This window comes from Mirounga leonina, unplaced genomic scaffold, assembly GCF_011800145.1.
Source record: "Mirounga leonina isolate KUSES-001 unplaced genomic scaffold, KU_Mleo_1.0 Mir_94, whole genome shotgun sequence".
Lineage (NCBI taxonomy): Eukaryota > Metazoa > Chordata > Mammalia > Carnivora > Phocidae > Mirounga > Mirounga leonina.
Window position 1 is genome coordinate 41,374,816 of NW_023270855.1, and position 22,674 is coordinate 41,397,489.

Consider the following 22,674-nt stretch of genomic DNA (forward strand, 5'->3'; position numbering starts at 1 on the left):
GGGGTCTCTGGGCGGAACCTCAGGATGCCACCAGCGTGGGGCCAGGGCGAGGCCAAGGCACCGGAGCCCCGCCTCCTCCGTTCGGGCCCGCCCCGGAGCTACCCGCCGCCGCGTGCCCGCTCCCACCGGAAGTGCGTCACCAGCTAAGCGCTCAGCCACCCGCGGCCGTAGCTAGAAGTCGAAACAAAACAAGCGGCTGAGGCGGCGGCGGCGGCGACGGGACGGGGGAGGGGCGCGCCGGAACCGGAACCGACCAGGCGCCGGAACCGGAACCGAGAGCGGGTTGCCAGGGCCCTAAGAGGGCTGGCGGCGGCGGCCTCGCTCGGTGAGTGGGACGGGCCGCAACTGGCCTGTCTGGCTGGAGCCAGGGAGGCCGCGACGCGGGCCCTGGGCTGCCTGTTCAAGGTCACGGGCCGTGCCAGCCTCGAACCCTCGAGCCCAGCGGCGTGCCGGGCCCACCGATGCAGGCGGGGCCGTTACTCTACGCCCGGGGTTGGCCTCCTGCCTCAGAGAGGGCTGGCGGCGAGCGAGGGCGCCTTCCTGGAGGAAGTGGTGGCGGGCCCAGGGTTTGGAGGCTGGAGCTGAGTCGCAGCCCGGTCGGGGCGCTGGTCTGTAGTCAGTAACCCCCGCAGCAGTATAGGCCGGCATGGTCTCTAGACAGCCCCTTTCTTGTCTCGGTGTCCCCGGGAGAATGGGGAGGGACGCGACCTTAAGCCGGGGCCTGGTGCAAGGAGGTGGAGGGTGTCCACCCCTCGGCTCTGGATCTGTCGTCATTAAAGATCCAGCCCACTAGTCCCGCATAGAAGAACGTCCCTCTCTATCCCCTGCCACACATACACCTTGGGGAACACAAAGTAGTCACTGTTTGCTCTGCTACCATCTCAGGCCAGGCTTGAGGCCGCCACAGGTCCTGGGTTCATGGTTCATCCCCACCGTTATCTCAATTTTGAGAACTTTATTTTGGATGGAAAAACAGTCCAGAATCTACGGGGGAGGGGGGGATCTGTGGGAAACTGGGTAGAAGGTCTCTAGCCCAGTGCTGATGAATGAGTGGACCTGGGAACGAAGGGGATGATGTCTGTTTCATTCTCAAACTGGATGCCTGTCCTGCTTTGGCTCTGGGGCAGGGTTGCTGCTGAAAGGGTAGTGTGACAGCCAGATATCCTTTTCACCCCAGCTTTTGCAGGCCCCTCTCTGCTTGGGACAGCAGTTGGAGAGAAAAATCCCTCCTGGGATGTAGGAAGAAAAACCAGGCAGTGCATAGGAACAGGTTCAGAGGAGGGTGGGAGCTGGCAGGTGGCAGGTGGGAACACCTTAACGCCAGAATCGTGCCTGGGCAGCGGCAGCGCCCGGGCTGAGCCTGTCTTCAGCCACGGAGCCTGGTCCCCTTGCTGCTTGATTGTCTTCTCCTTTCTGCCTTCCTCCTCCACCTCCTACTTCTCGGGTGGTGACTAAGCAGCCAGTGAGAGTGAGGAAAAGTGAGCACCCTGCTCAGAGGGTTACCAGCCCTGTGGGCTGGAGCCATGGCTCCTTTCCGGATCGGTTGAAGATCCTGGTTCCAGGCCATGGCTGCCTTTACCCGGCGCCTCCTCAGTGAGGCTCCCATCTTTGTGGGTCTGTAAGGCAGGCATCTAGGAGTCTCTGCTGGAAGTTGTTGTTGCTACTTGTATTGTTTATTCCCCCTTCAGAATAGTCTGAGAGTGTCCGGGGCTACATTAGGTGGTGGAGAGATACTGCTCTGTAGGCTTGGTTGTATCCTGCGTTGCTGAGCCCTGGCTGTAACCAAGGAGCAAGTTGTTGGGCCTTGGTAGTGATCATTGGTCCCTTCTCATTAGGCTGTCGGTTCCTTGTTGGAGAATTTGGCCACAAAGAGTTGCCAAGATAGCTGGGCCAGGAAGAAAGCGCCGTAGCCCTGACCCAGACGCCGTTGCCGACCCCGGGGCACTCTGGCTGTCGACCAAGCGGCTCAAGATGTCTGGCGGGGCCAGCGCCACGGGCCCAAGGAGAGGTCCCCCAGGATTGGAGGAGGCCACCAGTAAGAAGAAGCAGAAGGATCGAGCAAACCAGGAGAGCAAGGATGGCGATCCTAGGAGAGGTGATTGTGGCATTCCCAGAGTGCTTGTGGTCTCCTCCTCCACCCTGTTGAGCATACAGATTAGGGGCTGAGAGATGACATTTTTGCTCTTCCTTCTGTTTTAATCTGATACTGAGAGGACTCACAGCAGTCTGGGTAGAGCCTCAGCTTTAAGGTCTGTGTGCCTGGCTGAGATCCTAAAGTTGGTGCTTGTTGGGGTGGTGGGGTCTTGGAGCCTGCCTCCCCATCATCATTTCCCGGTTCTTTTCTTTGTTGTCAGGGTCAGCATCCTTTCGGGAGGAGCAGGCCAAAGAGGGTGAGTAATGAGTAGGCCTTTTGAGTGCTAGAGTGCTAAGGGCGAGGAGGGAGCACTGGGGCTATGGCCTTCATCTGGAGCAGTTCCGTTAGGGTTAGGTCTCTGGTACCTGTTTATCCCCATCAGGAATTTATGGAGACCCTCATACTCTCACTTGTACTCCTCCTACAGAGTTGTTGCTTGATTGGAGGCAGAGTGCAGATGAGGTGATTGTCAAGCTGCGTGTGGGAGCGGGTCCCCTGCGGCTGGAGGACGTGGATGCTGCTTTCACAGACACAGACTGCGTGGTGCGGCTTCCAGGTGCGTCCATCTGCCCCGAGCCCAGCAGTGTATTTGAAGCCTCTGATATTCCCCACCCCAGCTCACTGCCCCTCCTCTGTCTCCAGGTGGTCGGCAGTGGGGTGGTGTTTTCTATGCTGAGATAGAAAGTTCTTGCGCCAAAGTACAAGCCCGTAAAGGTGGCCTCCTGCAGCTGGCACTGCCCAAGAAGGTGCCTCTGCTCACGTGGCCCTCTCTTCTGGTAAGTTCCACAGCAGAGTAGGGTAGGGATACCCAGTGTGGTTGACAGGGCCTGACTGCTATTATCTTTGGTAGAAGAAACCTCTAGGGACCCAGGAGGCGGTGCCAGGGCTGCAGTGCCAGGAGAATGGGCAGGAGCCCTCTCCCATTGCCCTGGAGCCAGGCCCTGAGCCCCGTCGGGCTAAACAGGAGGCCCGGAACCAGAAGCGGGCCCAGGGCCGTGGTGAGGTAGGCGCAGGGGCTGGCCCTGGGGCCCAGGCGGGGCCCAGCGCCAAGAGGGCTGTGCATCTCCGCAGAGGGCAAGAGGGGGAAGGGTCCGGAGATGGGCCTGGACCCCGGGGTGATGCCCCCCCTTTCTTGGCTGAGACAGCCACCCAGGTGAGAGTGGGATACCTGTGGGAGATGGGAGGGTTGGGAAATGGACTGCAGTGGGGGGGGGCCACCTGCCAGACCTACAGCTGATCCTGCCCATAATCTTGCCACAAATAGGCCGAGGCTGAGGAACAGCTCCGGGTACCACCGCTGAACCCCCAGACCTGCCTCTTGGGCTCAGAGGAGAATCTAGCACTCTTGGCAGGAGAGAAGACCGTGTCCCCCAGGAATGATCCAGTCTCCCCAGCCATGGCCCGGAGCAGAGACCCTGAGAAAGGTGACCGTTCCAAAGAGGAGATGGCAGTGGCAGCAGATGCTATAACCTTGGTGGATGGTAAAGGTGGGGCTGGGGGTGAGCAGGCAGAGCCCTAGGTTGGGTTGCAAGGTTGGCGGGTGGATTGGGAATAGAACAGCAGTGGGCCAGAACCTGTCCTGGGTGGTGCTGAGCTGTGGTCTCAACGTAGAGCCGGAGTCCATGGTGAACCTGGCATTTGTCAAGAATGACTCATATGAGAAGGGGCCAGATTCAGTGGTGGTGCACGTGTATGTGAAAGAAATCCGCAGGGACACCTCTCGAGTGCTTTTCCGCGAGCAGGACTTCACGCTTATCTTCCAGACCAGGTGGGTGGGTGGGCAGGACATGGGGCAGAGGGTACACTTCAGGGAGGACAGTGTGTCTCATGCTCTTCCCACCCTTCCTCCCGCCCTGTCCCTGTTCTGCTTCAGCAGGGATGGAAACTTCCTGAGACTGCACCCGGGCTGTGGGCCCCATACCATCTTCCGTTGGCAGGTGAAGCTCAGGTGGGTGGTTCTCGGCCCCAGTACTATGCCTGTCCCACCCTGGGCTCCATCTCCCTGGCCCATCTAGCCTGACACCTACTCCACCTAAGTCCCTGAGTTCAGCCTTTCCCCACAGGAACCTGATTGAGCCCGAGCAGTGCACCTTCTGCTTCACGGCCTCTCGCATTGACATCTGCCTCCGTAAGCGGCAAAGTCAGCGCTGGGGGGGCCTGGAGGCCCCAGCTGCACGAGGTCTGCACACGAGCTCCCTTCATTGTCCAGCCCACATAACCTGGACCCCCACCCCCTGCCACATGCAGCTAACCACCAGCCCCCTCATTCCCCCTTTTTAAGGTGCAGTGGGTGGTGCAAAGGTTGCCGTGCCGACAGGTCCAACCCCTCTGGATTCAACCCCACCAGGAGGTGCCCCCCACCCCCTCACGGGCCAGGAAGAAGCTCGGGCTGTGGAGAAGGAAAAACCCAAGGCTCGATCTGAGGACATGGGGCTGGATGGTGTGGCGGCCCGCACCCCCATGGAGCATGTGGCCCCAAAGCCAGAGCCACACCTGGCCTCAGTGAGAATCCTGGGATGGGAAGGAGAGGGCCAAGATAAGAAGCTGGAGAGCCTCAGGGCTGCTCTCTCATGCCCCTCCTTGCTCCCACAGCCCAAGCCCACATGTATGGTGCCCCCGATGCCCCACAGCCCCGTGAGTGGAGACAGTGTGGAGGAAGAGGAGGAGGAAGAGAAGAAGGTGTGTCTGCCAGGCTTTACTGGCCTTGTCAATCTAGGCAACACCTGCTTCATGAACAGCGTCATTCAGTCTTTGTCTAACACTCGGGAGCTCCGGGACTTCTTCCACGGTGAGAGCAGGGCCGGGAGCCCAGGGCCCGTGGGCAGAGGGGATACCTTTCTCTGCTCACACCTCGACTTGGCTTCTGTCCCTAGACCGCTCCTTTGAGGCCGAGATCAACTACAACAACCCACTGGGGACTGGTGGGCGTCTGGCCATTGGCTTTGCTGTGCTGCTGCGGGCACTGTGGAAGGGCACCCACCATGCCTTCCAGCCTTCCAAGTTGAAGGTGCTCTGTGGCCTCTCCCACCCTGGCTAGAGAGGGTGGGGAGGCTCGCCGGCTGGGTACATGGTGGGTGTTGGGGCTCCATGCTCACACCTGGCCCCTGCCTCCAGGCCATTGTGGCGAGCAAGGCCAGCCAGTTCACAGGCTATGCGCAGCATGATGCCCAGGAGTTCATGGCTTTCTTGCTGGATGGGCTGCATGAAGACCTGAATCGCATTCAGAACAAGCCCTACACAGAGACCGTGGACTCGGATGGGCGGCCCGACGAGGTCAGGGTTGGGGGCAGAGGTGGGCATATCTCATGCACATCCCAGTCCCCAGGCCTCCTTGATCCTCACCACTCTGCTCCTCAGGTGGTGGCTGAAGAAGCATGGCAGCGGCACAAGATGAGGAATGACTCTTTCATCGTAGACCTATTTCAGGGCCAGTATAAGTCGAAGCTGGTGTGCCCTGTGTGTGCCAAGGTGTGAAGGGATCCCCAGAAAAGCGGCCCCTAGCTTGGCCTAGCTAGCCTGGGTCAAATTGGGGTTGGGGGGTGGGGCATGTGCATCTTTAGATGTTGTTTGAGCAAAGAGGCTGATAGGCCTTCAGCTTCTTTGTGGGCTGCAGAGGTCAGGCTGGGTAGCTTTCCAACTGAGGTAAAAGGGGTGTTTGGGCTCAAAGACAGCTATAAGGTGGGGCAGGGGTAGGGGTAAGATTGGACAGACACGTAGGGTACGAGTGAGGGGCAAATTGATATGTGGCAAGGCTGAGCAAGGCCTCAATTGCTGGAAAGAGGGAATATTCTCTCCTGGTGGCCCTCCTGGTCTGGTCTGTCCAGATTCTCAAGCCGGAGAGTTTCCTGGTTGGCCCTGAGGCCCTGAGAGCCATCTGAGTGCCTGGATTGGGCTCCCTGGGCGTGAGCATCCTGTCCCCCACTCCTGGTACAGCCACCTAGTGCCACTTGTGCATCTGCAGGTCTCCATCACTTTTGACCCATTCCTCTACCTACCGGTGCCCTTGCCACAGAAGCAGAAGGTTCTCCCTGTCTTCTATTTTGCCCGGGAGCCCCACAGCAAGCCCATCAAGGTGAGAAGTAAGCTCCTATTTCTGGGCAATCCCAAACACCCTGGCCCACCTCCCCCATGGACTCTACTCTTGTTACCAGTTTTTGGTGAGCATCAGCAAGGAGAACTCCAGCGCGAGTGAAGTGTTGGACTCCCTCTCTCAGAGTGTGCATGTGAAGCCTGAGAACCTGCGTCTGGCTGAGGTAATCTGTCCTTCCCCAGGCTTTTAGGCACGTGGACACGTATATGTACTTAGAGCGCAGAGGCACGTGTGAATAGTCGTTGGCATCTGATCTGTGCACGTACCCACGAATGTGTGTGTGACTGCCCGAAACCCATAGGTGTGCTAGGGCTTGAGGCATGAAGCCAGGCATTTGGGCTATGCAACACACATGCCCTCAGTTCCCCGGGTTGCCGTCGTCGGAGTTTATTCCCCCTTTTGGTGGGGACCCTCCATCTTCATACAAGGAGCTGGAGCTGCAGGACTGTCTTTCTAGCAGCTATGGTTCTCCCTCTATCCTGCTGCTCCCTCACAGCATCCCAGATTTGGGTGCTAGTCTTTCCCAAAAGTTCCTGGCTTCCAGCCTGGAGGTGCTCTTTTCTTTGGGGATAAAAGTGGGAAGGAGCCTTTCTGATGTGGCTCCTCCACAACAGCCATGGTGCAGTCTCAGCAGGGCCCCACTAATTGATAGAGTGGAGGCCCCCGGTAGGGAGTGCTGGTTTGGTTGCTACCTTTCCCAGTCCTGGCTTTCAGGCTCTCTGATGCACCAGGCTACTTACTCTGTTGGGCACGGAAGCTGGTGCCAGCAGAGGCATATGCTGCTTTGGGGCCACAGTCCCCACCCTGCTGCCCACACGCAAGTTCAGGGCCAGGTCTCCTTGTGCGCTGAGGCAGGGCTAGAGAAAGGGCTCGTCCTCACGTAGGATCTGTGTGTTCTCTGTCCCCAGGTGATTAAGAATCGTTTCCACCGAATGTTCCTGCCCTCCCACTCACTGGACACTGTGTCCCCATCTGAGACGCTCCTCTGTTTTGAGCTGCTATCCCCAGAGTTGGCTAAGGAGCGGGTGGTGGTGCTAGAGGTGCAGCAGGTAAGTGAGGACCAACCTGATGGCACAAGGCCCCGTGGGAGGGGGGCATTCTCACCTGAGCTGGCCTTGCTGAGCCAGACACCCTGCCCTAGCGCCCCCAGGTGCCCAGCATCCCCATCTCCAAGTGTGCAGCCTGCCAGCGGAAGCAGCAGTCAGAGGATGAGAAGTTGAAGCGCTGTACCCGGTGCTACCGTGTGGGCTACTGTAACCAGTGAGGAACCCCTCATCTCCCCCTCCCTATCCCTCCTCTCCATGTTTCACTTGCCACCCTACCTCCTCTCCCCATAAAGGCACATGTTTTAAGCCCTCCACTTAACCATTCTACTCTGCCAGGCTCCGGGGGCGGCGGTGGGGGGGTGGGGGGGTGGACAGAGCAGGGCTGGTGCGCGCAGTTCCTAAGGCCAGAGGCTAGCTCCCAGTGGCGAGGCATAGGAGGTGGGGCTGAAGCCCTATTCTTAGTTCGCCCTTCCCTCCAGGCTCTGCCAGAAAACCCACTGGCCTGACCACAAGGGTCTCTGCCGCCCTGAGAACATTGGCTACCCATTTCTGGTCAGTGTACCTGCCTCACGTCTCACTTATGCTCGTCTTGCTCAGCTGCTAGAGGGCTATGCCCGGTAAGTGCCCAGTGGTTGGATTAGGGTGGGGTAGTTGGGGGAGCAGAGATGCCAGGTAGGCTTGTCCGGATTCTTACTTGCCTTGCTGCCTGTTGCCAGGTACTCTGTGAGCGTATTCCAGCCACCCTTCCAGCCTGGCCGTATGGCCTTGGAGTCCCAAGGCCCTGGCTGCACGACACTGCTTTCCACTAGCTCCCTGGATGCTGGGGACAGTGAGAGGGACCCGATTCAGCCGCCTGAGCTCCAGTTGGTGACCCCTGTGGCTGAGGGAGACACAGGGGTCCCACGGGCATGGGCGGCCCCTGACCGGGGCCCTGTGCCCAGCACCAGTGGAGTTTCTTCTGAGGTGCTGGTCAGTGGGCCTGTTGAAGTTGGCTCCTTGCCAGCTGGTGAGAGAGTGTCTCGGCCCGAAGGTAAGAGTCTGTTAGAAGGCTCTGCAGCCGGGGTAGGGGAGGTTGGGGGAAGCTGATTTAGGTCCTGGTAGGTAGAAGAGCTCTGATAGTATGTTTTTTCACAGCTGCTGTGCCCGGATATCAGCACCCAAGTGAAGCCATGAATGCCCACACACCCCAGTTCTTCATCTATAAAATTGACACATCTAACCGAGAGCAGCGGCTGGAGGACAAAGGTGTCTGAGGCTGTGGGTAGGAGCCATGGGGTGGGTTGGGCTGGCCACTCTCCACAGCTACATGACCCCTCTCCCTGCCCATGTCTAGGAGACACCCCCCTGGAGCTGGGTGAGGACTGCAGCCTGGCTCTAGTCTGGCGGAACAATGAGCGCCTGCAGGAGTTCGTGTTGGTAGACTCCAAGGAGCTGGAGTGTGCTGAGGATCCAGGCTCTGCTGGTGAGGCTGCCCGTGCTGGCCACTTCACTCTGGACCAGTGCCTGAACCTCTTCACCCGGCCTGAGGTGCTGGCACCTGAGGAGGCTTGGTGAGGACGGGGCGGCAGGCAGGTAGTGGGGCAGGGTGGGGTGGAGATCTGCTGGTCTTGACCCCACCTCTGTCCGCTATCAGGTACTGCCCGCAGTGTAAACAACACCGAGAGGCCTCCAAGCAGCTGCTGCTGTGGCGCCTTCCTAACGTACTCATTGTGCAGCTCAAGCGCTTCTCCTTCCGGAGTTTCATCTGGCGTGACAAGATCAACGACTTGGTGGAGTTCCCTGTTCGGTGAGCACTGAGCCCTGGTGCCGTAGTCAGGGCACGGGCAGGGGTAGCATCCTGGGTGCCTTTTGACTTTCTCACCTTTCTCTGGCTGGGACCACAGGAACCTGGACCTGAGCAAGTTCTGCATCGGTCAGAAAGAGGAACAGCTGCCTAGCTATGACCTGTATGCCGTCATCAACCACTACGGAGGCATGATCGGCGGCCACTATACCGCCTGTGCACGCCTGCCCAGTGACCGCAGCAGCCAGCGCAGCGACGTGGGTGAGGGCACCCACAGCCAGCAGGACAGGTGGTAGGGGTGGCGGTGCAGGTTATGTTCACACTCTTCCCACCTCGCTGTAGGCTGGCGCTTGTTTGACGACAGCACGGTGACGACAGTAGACGAGAGCCAGGTCGTGACGCGTTATGCCTATGTACTCTTCTACCGCCGACGGAACTCTCCTGTGGAGAGGCCCCCCAGGGCAGGTCACTCTGAGCACCACCCAGATCTAGGCCCTGCAGCTGAGGCTGCTGCCAGCCAGGTGAGGCATGGGAGAGGCTGCGCAGGCTAGGGAGCTCCGCTCACAGACGGGAGGGGGTGGGGCACAGCCTCCTCTCCTCCAGCCCTCGGGCCCTGGAGTCTTGGGATTCATGATCCTCTTACATCAGAGACCCAGCTGGAGGGATCCCCATGTTGTAGTGACACTTATAAAGGTGCACACACACCAGCACGTTGCTGTTGGCGTGCATATAGGCACCCTCTTGGCACAGGCTAAGTAGCTGCTCTGAACCTCACTGGGTAGAGGGATGCCATAGACAGACTGTACGTTACATTCTCCCAGCTTCCCTCTGCACCTTCCTCACATGCCAGCCAGCCCACAGACCCTCACTTGTCATAACTCCTTTGTTCTGATGTGCACTCAGGACAGGGCCTATCCAGGCTGGTCATGGGCTAGGGTGGCCGCCACCCTCTCTGAGGTGAGCGTCTGTCTCTGCCCAGCCCTTGGGATCTTCTATCCCTTACTGACATGGGGTGCCATAGGCCTGGTGGGTGGGCACAGCTGCATCTCTTTTCTGGACTGGTTTCTTCCTTGCTATCCTTTCCTCCCTTGAGCCCTCTCTGCTCAGATGCAGAGGAATCCCGATAGAAGACAGTGGTCACAGTCTATCTGGACATGGGTGGGAGGGAGCCGGATTACTCGGGTTGGCAGCTCTATCCTCCATGAGCTCCTCTGTGGGAGCCCCGGGCTAAAGAACCGACCAGCTGACTGTCTCCTCCCTCCCCCGGCCAACCCCTATGGGAAGCTGCATGTCAATTGGGAAGCTTCTTTAGGGGGCCACAATGCTGTCAAGATTCGCCTGCCTTGGTGCTCTGTCTAGACAACCCTGCGAATGGTCCACTTGGTTCCCGCCTGCCCATCTCCCTGCTGCCTGACTTGGGTTGTGTAAGGGTTAGTACCAGTCACTTTGGGAGGGACTTCCGTGGCTAGGGGTCTCGGGGACACTGGGTCCCTCCCCAACCCCTGCCCCAGGTGCTGATGGCCATTTCCACACACTGTAGGCTTCCCGGATTTGGCAGGAGCTGGAGGCCGAGGAGGAACCGGTACCCGAGGGGCCTGTGCCCCTGGGTCCCTGGGGGCCCCAAGATTGGGTGGGCCCCCCACCACGTGGCCCTAGCACACCAGATGAGGGCTGCCTCTGGTACTTTTTTCTGGGCACCGTGGCAGCTTTGGTGGCCTTTGTGCTCAGCATGTTCTATCCTCTGGTATCCCAGAGTTGCTGGAGATGAGCTCGCCTGCAGGCAGCTGCTGTGAGCTGGCTCACCTGCCTGCCCACCGGGCAGTGCCTGCCTCTGTGGTGGGGATCACCTCTGGGCTTGGGCCTCAGTGTGTGCATCTGGTGGGAGAGGGTGGAGAATGTGGCTCCTGCAGGGGCAGAGCATCCTAGGGTGGGTATCCGTTCAGCTGTCTGTGCGTTCGTCCTGCTGCTCTGACCCTTGGCCTGGGACTTAGCCCTGCCCAAACAGCTTCCTGTATTTAAAGTGTTAATAAAGTGAGACTGTTCAGGCCCGATCTTGTCTCTCTGTCTCAACGCCGCTGCTGTCTGCGCCTGCCCTGGGACCCTCCCTTGGGTGCCGGGGCTCTGAGCCAGCACTCCCGGGATGCCAGGCAGCATACTGGGCAGCCCCCAACCCCTGTCCTCATATTCTGTTGCAGGGACTAGGCCCCGGCCAGGCCCCCGAGGTGGCCCCCACGCGGACAGCCCCTGAACGCTTCGCCCCCTCTGTGGACCGCCCAGCCCCCACCTACAGCAACATGGAGGAGGTCGATTAGCAGGTCCCTGGCTGGTGGGGTGGGGTGGGGACTGGGTTTGGGGAATCCCCGACAGAGGGCCAGCTCTTTACTGCTTCTCCTTCTCTAACCCAGAGGACACTGGCTTCATCAGTGGGGGTTGGGGGGTATGATTGAGGTGGGAACCTCACAGGTTGGGCCCTCTTCTCAGCTTGACCCCCCCCAACCCATGGGCCTTGGCTTCTCCAGCCACCCCCAGTGCAGCGTGATTTGATTCTCAGTTGTACCTTCAATTCTTTCTGACTCGCATCATAAACGTTATAATTTTATTCTAAAAATTGTAATTTTTTTTTTTTTTGCATTTTGGAAGTGATTGCTGCTGTTTAAATATATTTTAAAAATAAATGATAAATAAGCAGACTTAGTGACTGTGATGCACCAGGTGCTGTGGCCACCTCTCCCCATCCTCTAGAGGGTGGGTGTGTGTGTGTGTGTGTGTGTGTGTGTGTGTGTAGGTGTGTTAAAGACCCTGAAAGTGCTCTGGTCTGAGGAGAGATGGTGGGGTCCCACCTCAGCCCCTATGGGTCACGAAGCCATCAGTTTTCTGGGGCCTACCCGCTGCCCTTTGATCCTGCCAGTTCTGGGTCTCATGTGGAGGCAGCTGTGTTCGGCATCATTGTCAATACTTCATACCTAAAGAGTGGATGAGTACCCCCAAGAGGCTCTAGAAGCTGGGGTCAAAGGTGCAGGCACTGGAGTAGCCTGGGGCTGACAGCCAGACAGCGGGTCAGGGAGGACTTCTTGGGGAACAGGAAGCACTGGGAGTACTGTCTTCCTTCTTTTCCTAGTATCAGGTCTTTCTTTGCTGTAGTCTGAGCACCATCTGGATCCCTTAGTGGAGAACAGCACAGGAAAAAACGGCTGTGAGGAGAGAGATCCTGCTCCAAAAGGAGGACAGGCAGTGAGCCCAGAGCTCATCTTGGCTGCCTTCATGTGGGAGGGAAGGTGCAGAGTCCTGGCAGGCCATTTCTTCCCTTAAGTCCCTGAGACCTTGGCTCCTGGCCTTTGCCCCAGGCTGTTCACCCATAGTGAGTCTGCAAGCTTGTCCTAGTTTCAGAGCCTCTGTGACCTTGTACATACACATAGCAAGGGCAAATCTTGTGAAGAGCTTTCTTGCCTCTCTTCATGGATAATGCTACTTCCTTCTCTGTCCTATTGCTTAAGGGTAAGCGTGGGTGTCTCCAGCCAGAGGAGATGGGGAGCAGAGGTACTCGTGAGGTGAACTGTTTAGATAAGCCAGAAAGAGTATAAAGGTAGGCAGAGGGTGGGGGAACAGGATCTTGGCAGCCCTGTAGATCCATCCCTGCCCCAAGCCTCTGGCACCAGTCTTTTTATTTATTTATTTATTCATTCATTCATTCATTCATTCATTCATTCATTTGACAGAGAGAGACACAGTGAGAGCAGGATCACAAGCAGGGGGAGAGGGAGAAACAGGCTTCCCGCGGAGCAGGGAGCCCGACGTGGGGCCCGATTCCAGGACCCTGGGATCACGACCTGAGCAGACGCTTAACAACTGAGCCACCCAGGCGCCCCCTCTGGGGCCAGTCTTACAAGAAACTTAGCGTATGGGCCCTGCTAGTACACCTTAGCCTCAGTTGGAGTTAGGGGTGGCGGCAGAGGGAGCTCCTGCAGAAAGCTACCCCTGTGACCAGTGTTGGCTTTTTCTTATGGAACATGGCACAGGGGTAGTGTAGGTTTGCTGGCTATGGAGTGGAGCCTGGAGAGCTGGGTGTGAGAGCCTGCAGAAACGGCGGAATTGCCAAGCTGAGTGCTGGTGCTGGCATACTGTTGGAGGGCCTGCTAGGTATGGGCTACAGCAGGATTGTACTGGGTCTTTACTGTGTGCAGCCCCAAGTATCTAGCCACTGGTGGTCTGCTTGTACTGGGAGCACTGATCAAGGAGCTCTGTCTGCCCCTGACCATAGCCCAGCTGCTATTGCGTCTGCCATATAACCCTTCTATGGCATCCACACTATGGCCCCCACTGCCTCTGTCCTGCCAGCCCCAGGACCCTGCCTCTTCCCATGCCACAGCTGGGCCTTGCTGATTGCTGCCTAGCTTTTCTCCTTGATCATCTTTTTCTTGATTTTCCTTGAAGTAGTGCCAAGGGTCCATGCAAACAAGCCAGCCCCTGGGCTGGGCCATAAAATGTCATGGCTCTATTCTGTGCAAGTCATAGGGCTCCAGAAGACTGGCTAGCCTGCCACTGCCTCTTGTGGCATTCTTGGTAGCATTGGTGGGGCCACTGTCTCATCCTGTGACATGGAGCCACAGGATTCCCAGGGTAGGCACCATGAGAGAACCAGAAAAGGGGATGTAGGCCCGGACTCCATTGAGGGAGCCATCACCAGACCTGCAAGACTCAGTGGTGATAGTGATGGTGCTGTAATAAATCCTTTGGTGGCATCAAGTACAGAGGGGACAGTGGATGTGGCAGGCACTGTGCTCATCATAGGCACCTTTGTTGTGGGCTAGGTACCTGCAGCTGTGGACTCAGCACAGGGGTGGTGTGGCTGAGACTGCTTCGTGGTGCCTGTCTACCACCACACTCAACGCCTGCATCTGGCCTTGCCTGGGCTGGACATCAGGCTGGAGTCTTGGGAGCCAAGACACAGAACTGGACTTAGATATTGATACAGTGTGTGGCCCTGGGCAGAACCTGGATGTGGTCATCATGGGGGACCCAGATGTAGGCCCAGAAATGGAACTTGGTCATTAGTGGGATATGGCCACAAAGCAGGACACAGAATATGGGTAGATTGCGGTCAGTATCCTGCCCCGTTCTTGAAGGTCCTCAAGTTACTAGTGATAACAAAGCCTCAAAGAGCCTGAGTTCCAATCCCAAATTTGGGGATCTTCTCACCATCCCAGCAGCTCCAGTTCCACAAAGAAAACAGTTCTCTTTTAGCCTGATTCTCAGCAGGTCCTTGAAGTCCAGTGAGAGACTGTGGGGAGATTCCCCCAAGCACAATAGGCCTCATCATGAAGATTGTATCTCCTCTCCCCCACCCTATCCCAACTTCAATAAAGTATCCTGTCAAACACTTGGCAGATGTATTTCAAGGTCTAATTTGCTTGTGGTTTTTGTGACATTTGCGTACTTTGGCAAGGGAGGGTAAGTATGTCAGGAGATTTTAAACCAAATCATTATAGAGAACACCTTCGAGGTCCCTCGGTCTCCTAGCCAGGTGTTGTCTAGGTGGGCGCCTGAAAAGTGCCCGACTTAGGGAGCCCCCCTATCTGCCATTCGCACATTATCTGTGCTGGAGTCTTGACCGGTTTCCCGGGGTTCGTTTTTTTTTTTTTTTTTCCTCAACTGTTTCCATGACAACTCCAAAGCTGTGACGTCAGAAATGTGACAGGAACTCGCAGTTGCTCCCAACAACAGAAATCGGATGGTCCCAGGGTTTCCTGCTTCTGTGCAGAACACCTTCCCTCCAGGTCTGCGGCAAATCTCCCCTAAAGTCCAGCCGCCCCCTACCACTTCACTCCTTCAAGCAACCCGCAGCGCGACAACGGAAGTGAAGCCCCCGGAAAGAGCGGTTTGGGCGGCCTCTGTCTTTTAAATGGCGCCGACGAGCCTGGCTAGCCCGCCCCCTCTTTCCGGGAAGGCTACCATTGGCTGTCCCTGGCGGCTTCGCTCTCCTATTGGTCAGTGGGCTAATGCCAACGTGCAGATTGGCTCCAAAGTTTTCTTTCGGTTTCCGGAATCCCAGCAATGGCGGCTCTGGACTCGCTGTCGCTCTTCACCGGCCTTGGCCTGAGCGAGCATAAGGCCCGGGAGACGCTCAAGAACACGGCTCTGAGCGCGCAGCTGCGCGAGGCGGCGACCCAGGTGGGAGTCCCTCTGCCCTTGGCCCTGGCTGCCGACTGTGCTCCAGTGCCGGACCGGGTCCCAATCCCGACCCCGACCTACCAACCTTGTCTAACTCATGTTTTTCTTACTGGGCGTGGGGCTTCTCTCCTGACCCCTTGGACCGCAGGCGCAGCAGACTCTGGGCTCCACCATCGACAAAGCTACCGGGACCCTGCTATATGGCTTGGCATCCCGACTCAGGGATCCCCGGCGTCTTTCTTTCCTTGTGAGCTACATAGCGAATAAGAAGATCCACACCGAGCTCCAGCTGAGCGGTGAGACCCCTGCCTGCCCTGCCACTTCCACCTCCCAACTCCTCCCTTCAGCCAATACCCCTGTCTGCCCTTTCTGCCAAGTCCCCCAGTGTCTCTTTATATGCTCGCACTGCACTCCTCTCTAAACCTAGGCCCTGGCAATGAAGAGTGGAGAGGGTCGCCCCTGGTGAGACTGACTGGGGAACTGTGTAGATCTGAGGGAGAGCCTCGCTCAGAACACTATTCTTTCAGGGCGCCTGGGTGGCTCAGTTGGTTAAGCGACTGCCTTCGGCTCAGGTCATGATCCTGGAGTCCCGGGATCGAGTCCCGCATCGGACTCCCTGCTCAGCAGGGAGTCTGCTTCTCCCTCTGACCCTCCCCCCTCTCGTGCTCTCTCTTTCTCATTCTCTCTCTCAAATAAACAAATAAAATCTTTAAAAAAAAAAAAAAAGAACACTATTCTTTCAGAGCTTCTCTAGGATAGTGCAAGGCTTAACTTCTGAGGAAGCCAACTTGTGATTATTGGGGTTTCAAGGGGCTAGGGCCTTGTGTAACTACTTCTTGGAGCTGAGATGCCACTCATTGGTTCTCCTTTCTCAGCTGCCCTTGAGTATGTGCGAAGTCATCCCTTGGACCCCATCAACACCGAGGACTTTGAGCAGGAATGTGGTGTGGGTGTCATGGTGACCCCAGAGCAGATTGAAGAGGCTGTGAGTCTTTCCTTAGGCATTGGGTACCTCCTTAGTACTGACCCTGGAAAGGAGTGGCTCAGCTTCTCCACCCAGGAAGAGCCAGGGTGAGAGTGTGGGCCCCTAGAGCATTTCTGAAGGACACCTTTCTGAACCACATGGTTTGGCTTTCTGCAGGTGGAGGCCGCCATAAATCGTCACCGGCCCCAGCTCCTGGAGGAGCGTTATCGTTTCAACATGGGACTGCTGATGGGTGAGCAGGGCCTGGGGCAGGGGACCATGTTGTTCTCTCTGGTCATACCTTCTTTTCTGGGCCTCAGTGAGGGGGAGGAATAGGAGCACTTTAAAAGTGGTCCGGCTGGGCCCAGGCTCTGGTTCTTGAGCTCAGCCAGGACTTTTTCTTGTGAAAGAGAGTAGGAAGTGTCCTTCTTGGCCTTTCTGCAGCTCCTTGTGCCCATGTTTCTAGGAGAGGCTCGAGCTGTGCTCAAGTGGGCAGATGGCAGAATGATCAAGCATGAAGTGGACATGCAGGTGGGCAACTCCTTGAGCTGAAGCAGGCAAAGACCCTGCCATGGACAGTGCCTAGAGTCCACTGAGGGATACATGGGGGTGGGAGGGGAAGAGACCCTGTCCCTATTCTTGTGGTGGATAGTAGAGCCTAGTGTGGAGGAGCAGCACCTTGGTGGGCAGTAAAAGACTTGGGCCTCTGGATTGTGCCTATTTTCGGGTTGCTGTCCTCTGAACCTCAGTTTTCTCATCCTGTAAATAGAGGTGATATGGCTGTCATCTCAGATGGTGGTTGAGAATCACAAGAGGCTGATGGCTGAGGTAGTTTGTTGTCTTGATGCTGAGCCCACAGTTCCTCTCTGTAAATGGCAGTTTTTGTTACCTGTTTTGTCACCAGCTTTTGGACTCTCGGGGGGGAAAGAGCATTTGAGGCCAGCAGAACCATGTGAGGAGCAGAAATGGGATGGGCTAGGTAGGTTCTTCAAGGCAGTGTTGGTAGGCAGGCCAGGAACCCCTTATGTGGGTAGGTGGGGTCAGTCAGGGGCTCCTTGAAACAGAACACTCCTGTTTCAGACCTGACTCTGGTTTCTGCTCAGGTTCTTCACCTTCTGGGTCCCAAGACAGAGACTGATCTGGAGAAGAAACCCAAGGTAGGGCTGAGTATGGTCCTGGGTCCCTGGGGATGAGGTGGGGTAGGGTGAGACTTCAGGCTGGGGAAGGGAGTATCTGACCCCAGTGATCCTGAGACCCTGACCCAACTTCTGGGCTTCTCTCAGGTGTCAAAAGCTCGGCCAGAAGAAAAAGACCGGAGGACAGCAAAGGACTTGATGGAGAATGGTGAGAGGTTTGAGGTCCCTGTCACATTCAGCTCCCTGACTTCTAGGCTTTCCTCCTGATGGGTTCTTATAGCCCAATCTCCTCAGGCCATTAGCTTACTCATCACCCTGCCTTCTGCTGCCAGACACTAACATGAGGAAACTGAGAAGTCTGGCTTTGTATCTCTTGTCTCTGAGGTTGGGGAAAGAGGGACCTGCCTGGTTCTCTTCTGGTTGCAGGATTTTATCCCTGAGCTGGATGGGGTAGCTGTATTCAGAGGATCAGAGGGTAAGTTTTCTTTGGTCTATTCTTCACAGGTGAGGCGGCTGATCAGGGCCTGTCTCTGATGGAGCAGCTCCGAGGGGAGGCACTTAAGTTCCACAAACCTGGTGAGCTGGCAGATCAAAATCCTGGGGAGGGTGAGATCTTGATAGCAACTCTTATAGCCAGAGTAGGGAGCCTTGGGTTTTAGCCCAGTCCTCAGGCTTGTTCTGGCCCTGGCAGGTGAGAACTATAAGACCCCAGGCTATGTGACCACTCCACACACCATGGACCTACTGAAGCAGCACCTGGAGATTACTGGAGGACAGGTGTGTGGAAGTACTGTTGGGCAAGTTAGTGCCGTCACTTGCCAAGGGACCTGGGCTGCCTTTGTACTGCTCCATCTAACCTATCACTGTGGCCTCCCTGGGAAGGGGCATCTGTTCCTTGAGGGTAATCTCAGTTCTGGCATCATTCCTCTGTTCCCATTTCCTTTGTCTCAGGTACGGACCCGGTTCCCGCCGGAACCCAATGGAATCCTGCACATAGGACATGCCAAAGCCATCAATTTCAACTTCGGCTATGCCAAGGTGAGTGTGTGGGGATCTGGCAGTCAGGGTGACCACTTGCTGCTCCCAAGACTGGATACCAGAAAGGTGTCCCTGCCTTTCCTGCTACTCCTATAATGTGCCCAGAGCAGACAGAAGCCATGGAAGGGAATCACATATGTGATTCAAGGCCAGGAATCCACTGGGCTCATGGGAAAAAAGCTGTAGGTGAGGCAGTGAGTTCAACTTTGGTGAAGTGCCCAGTGCAACTCCTCAGGCTTAGAAAGAGGATGTCTGGAGTTGGTGTAGGAGGCTTTGTTTAAGGCATTTAGATATAAGAAAAGGAGTGAAACTCTTGAAGGCGTTTTCAATTCTGACATGGGAGAGCTCTGAGAATGTCCCAGTTTGATGAGTTGGACTCTGGAAGCTGATGATGTGAGAGTTCACAGATTCTGTGATTCCTAGGCTAACAGTGGGATCTGTTTTCTGCGCTTTGATGACACCAACCCTGAGAAGGAGGAAGCAAGGTTCTTCACTGCCATCTGTGACATGGTGTCCTGGCTGGGTATGGGCTAGGCAAGGGCTGGGAAGAAAGACCTGGTGGTCAGTGGGCGTCTCCTTGGGCTATGGCTTGCCATTGGGTGTCCCTGGCTAGTTGCTCATACCGTGCCTTTTTCTGCCCCAGGTTACACTCCTTACAAGGTTACATATGCCTCTGACTATTTTGACCAGCTGTATGCCTGGGCTGTGGAGCTCATCCATAGGTGAGACCGGGGCTGTCATGTAGAGCCAGGTAGGCTGCCCAGGACATAGCCATCCTGGGCGCTCATACCTCTTCCCCATAGGGGCCAGGCCTATGTGTGCCACCAGCGAGGAGAGGAGCTCAAAGGCCATAACTCGTTGCCCTCACCCTGGAGAGACCGTCCCATAGAGGAGTCACTGCTGCTCTTTGAGGTGGGGTTCTGGAGAGGCAGTTGGGTCTGGGTGGGTGCTGAGGAGGAGATGCCCCTGTGCTGAGAGGCAGTCTGAGCCCTTGCTCCTGTCAGGCAATGCGCAAGGGCAAGTTTGCGGAGGGTGAGGCCACACTGCGCATGAAGTTGGTGATGGAGGATGGCAAGATGGACCCTGTGGCCTATCGAGTCAAGTACACACCACACCATCGCACGGGGGACACCTGGTGGGTGTGAGCATGGGGTGGGGTGGTGGGCCATGGGTAAGGCAGACTGGGGCTGGATGGTGGGGCTTATTGCCTATGCTCTGCAGGTGCATCTATCCCACCTACGACTACACACACTGCCTCTGTGACTCCATCGAGCACATCACCCACTCTCTCTGCACCAAGGAATTCCAGGCCCGGTGAGGGAGCTGGGCCCATGGGGTGGGTAGGGCCAGTGGGATTCCAGCAGCCCTTCCTGTGGTCTCTCTCTGGTCGGAGGTGGCCAGACCTGACTCTACTCTCCCACCCCAGACGCTCTTCCTACTTCTGGCTGTGCAATGCATTGGATGTCTATTGCCCTGTTCAGTGGGAGTACGGCCGTCTCAACCTTCACTATGCCGTTGTGTCTAAGAGGAAGATTCTCCAGCTTGTGGCAGCTGGTGCTGTGCGGTAGGCATGATTGTTTGCCTCACTGAAGGTTGGAGTAACTAGTGGCATATACTGCCAAAGACCTTCTTACCACCTCCTTGCCCACAGGGACTGGGACGACCCACGGCTCTTCACACTCACAGCCTTACGACGGCGGGGCTTTCCGCCTGAGGCCATCAACAACTTTTGTGCTCGGGTATAGCCCAGTGGGCTGCGTGGGCAGGTGGGGGCTGAGCAGAGCAGTTTGTGGTTGTGGCTGTGAGTGATGCTGATCTTTCCTGCTAGGTGGGGGTGACAGTGGCACAGACCACGATGGAACCGCATCTGCTAGAAGCCTGCGTGCGTGATGTGCTGAATGATACAGCCCCAAGGGCTATGGCTGTGCTGGAGCCTTTACAGGTCATCATCACCAACTTTCCTGCTACCAAGGTAGGTGTGCCTCTATGTGTGTGTGTTGGGGGTGGTGCACCTGGGTCTGGGCATGAGGGTCCCAGTGCCTAGTGTGACTCAGCCACCTATCTCCTGCTATAGTCCTTAGACATCCAGGTTCCCAACTTCCCAGCTGATGAGACCAAGGGCTTCCATCAGGTTCCCTTTGGACCCATGGTCTTCATTGAAAGGACTGATTTCAAAGAAGTAAGTGGGGGGTGTGAAGGGTCCTGTTTGCTGCTGAGCCCTGTCCTGAGATCCCTTCATCTCTTCTGTCAGTTTACCTACTTCCTACTTCAGATGAGCCAGCCCCTGCCAGAAATGGGGGTGGGGAGAAGCCTCTTCTACCTTTTTGACCTGTGCAGTCTCTTGTGTCCACACCACTTCCTACCTCTAGGAGCCAGAGCCAGGCTATAAGCGCCTGGCATGGGGCCAGCCTGTGGGCCTGAGGCATACTGGCTACGTCATCGAGCTGCAGAATGTTTTCAAGGTGAGAGCGAGCTGCAGTCTTCCTACTCAGTGCCTGCTTTGGAGAGGATCTGGGTGCGTGCAGCCTCCAGTTCTAGTAGTGGTCCCTGCGTCTAATTGTAGGCTGCTTGACTTCCAGGGCCCCACTGGCTGTGTAGAGAGCCTGGAAGTGACCTGTAGACAGGCGGATGCTGGAGAAAAGCCCAAGGCCTTTATTCACTGGGTGTCACAGCCTCTGACTTGTGAGATTCGCCTTTATGAGAGACTGTGAGTGAACAGAGCTGGGGTGCAGGCAGATACCAGATGGGCATTGCCTGCTGTGGCTACCCAGCTGGAGTCTTAACCTTCCTTCTGGCTGCAGATTTCAGCACAAGAACCCTGAGGATCCTGCTGAGGTGCCTGGTGGATTCTTAAGTGACCTGAACCTGGTAGGCCCGTAGGATATAAGGTGAGGGTGGTGGGTCTCTCTGGCTGGATGGCCACTTTAATTCCCTGCCCACAGGCATCGCTACAAGTGGTGGAGGAAGCGTTAGTGGACTGCTCTGTGGCCCTGGCAAAGCCCTTTGACAAGTTCCAGTTTGAGCGGCTTGGCTACTTCTCCGTGGATCCAGACAGCTGCCAGGGACAGGTGCTTGAATTTACCTACCTGCCCTTTGCACAACAATAACGGTGGATGCCATTTACTGTGCCAAGTGCTCTTTCAACATTCCCTTAGTTAATCCTTACCACCTGAGATGGGGTTCATGTTTTACTGATGAGGAAACAGGTTCAGAGGTCCATGCACAAAATTTGTATGAACCCTGCCTTTCTTACTCCTCAAGGTGTAGGGGTCAGGCATAGTGGTTGTTACAATCCTTATAGAATGGAGGCCCAGAGCCATCCAGTCCTCTACCCAAAGTCATAGTTACTGAGAACCCAAGTGTCCTGACCCTCAGCTGTGAGGGTAGGGTCTGGTGAGGTCTGGGCCTCCTAGCCTGGTTCTGGCTTGGTCGTCATTCTTCCCCATCTGCCATCCAGCTTGTCTTCAACCGGACTGTCACACTGAAGGAGGACCCAGGAAAGGTGTGAGCTGTAAGGAAGCCCCGTGGAACTACCTCATGCTTCTGGAGGCTAGGGGTACCCAGACTCCATATCAATAAAGAACAGCTAAATCCTCTGGAGTCTGTGTGTTATCTGTCTGCACTTCCAGCTCCTGAGGACCTTAGAGACTTGCTGGGGGTAGGAGGAGGTGCCCTGCACAGAGAGCAGTACTGACATCTTTGAAACCACTGGTGCACTTCTTAGTGCTCTAGGGCAGGGACCTGGGCCTGATTCGAAATCCTCTGCACCTGGTCTGGGGGGGCTGGCAGGTTCTGGGTGCTGTTCCACTTGTGCTAGAGGGATCTAGAGGGTTTGTGTCTGCCTGTGTGCCTAGGTAGATGAAAACAGACCTGGTTCTCAGTCCAATCATTCAGCAAATAATTATCAAGTGCCTACCACGTGCCAGGCACAATGAGAAGAGGAAGACTTGTGCGACGGCCTTCTAAGTTGACCGTCTAGTTAGGCAGACAGAGGGTGACCAGGCACTGTGCAAGAGAGCTCTCCCTGGGGCCTGTGCAAGGCGGGAGGAAGTTCCTGACCAATCCTGTGCCTAGACTACTCTCAGGAGGTGACTCCTTAGGGAACCCCTAAGGACCAAGGCGATGTTTGCCAGGGCAGGAGGAACAAGTGCAAAGGCCCTAAGGCCCTTTTAAAAAAAAGGCTATAGCCAACTGGTTGCCCTCTGGGGTAGTGTGGGCTACTCGCGTGTGCCTGCAGCTTTAACACCCTCCACATTTTCCCTGTATACAAACACCAGGCTACTAGAGGCCCGCTTTAAGGTGGACTGAGTTGCGG

The 22,674-nt window shown here is 56.5% G+C and overlaps 2 protein-coding genes across 13 annotated transcripts; both read left to right on the forward strand.

The window, feature by feature from the left end:
* Positions 1–164: 164 nt before the first annotated feature.
* On the forward strand, positions 165–11,879 carry USP19 (ubiquitin specific peptidase 19). Of its 12 annotated transcripts, none has more exons than XM_034996588.1 (27): positions 165–325; positions 1,836–2,095; positions 2,355–2,390; positions 2,562–2,690; positions 2,777–2,910; positions 2,988–3,287; positions 3,399–3,621; positions 3,746–3,902; positions 4,008–4,082; positions 4,198–4,313; positions 4,416–4,636; positions 4,727–4,922; positions 5,008–5,141; positions 5,249–5,407; positions 5,492–5,602; positions 6,096–6,206; positions 6,286–6,387; positions 7,133–7,273; positions 7,366–7,484; positions 7,750–7,887; positions 7,987–8,300; positions 8,405–8,515; positions 8,604–8,820; positions 8,904–9,056; positions 9,154–9,314; positions 9,396–9,574; positions 11,249–11,879. In XM_034996588.1, the coding sequence occupies exons 2-27, from the start codon at positions 1,972–1,974 to the stop codon at positions 11,363–11,365; spliced, it is 3,978 nt and encodes a 1,325-aa protein (XP_034852479.1). In that variant the 5' UTR covers positions 165–325; positions 1,836–1,971; the 3' UTR covers positions 11,366–11,879. The 12 variants fall into 12 exon arrangements, with proteins under 12 accessions (XP_034852479.1, XP_034852481.1, XP_034852487.1 ...); XM_034996590.1 differs by having other exon boundaries at positions 166–325; positions 2,985–3,287; positions 4,422–4,636; positions 11,249–11,878; XM_034996596.1 differs by having other exon boundaries at positions 166–325; positions 3,399–3,615; positions 4,011–4,082; positions 4,422–4,636; positions 11,249–11,878.
* Positions 11,880–15,074: 3,195 nt separating this feature from the next.
* QARS1 (glutaminyl-tRNA synthetase 1) lies at positions 15,075–21,959 on the forward strand. The gene is made up of 24 exons (XM_034997848.1): positions 15,075–15,221; positions 15,370–15,517; positions 16,097–16,206; positions 16,363–16,438; positions 16,652–16,716; positions 17,289–17,342; positions 17,469–17,529; positions 17,826–17,897; positions 18,013–18,098; positions 18,273–18,359; positions 18,783–18,882; positions 19,003–19,081; positions 19,163–19,271; positions 19,364–19,494; positions 19,581–19,673; positions 19,786–19,923; positions 20,011–20,098; positions 20,188–20,331; positions 20,434–20,538; positions 20,729–20,821; positions 20,939–21,066; positions 21,161–21,227; positions 21,302–21,427; positions 21,817–21,959. Exons 1-24 carry the CDS (start codon positions 15,105–15,107, stop codon positions 21,865–21,867), a joined length of 2,328 nt encoding a protein of 775 aa, XP_034853739.1. The 5' UTR covers positions 15,075–15,104; the 3' UTR covers positions 21,868–21,959.
* The last annotated feature ends 715 nt before the right edge of the window (positions 21,960–22,674 follow it).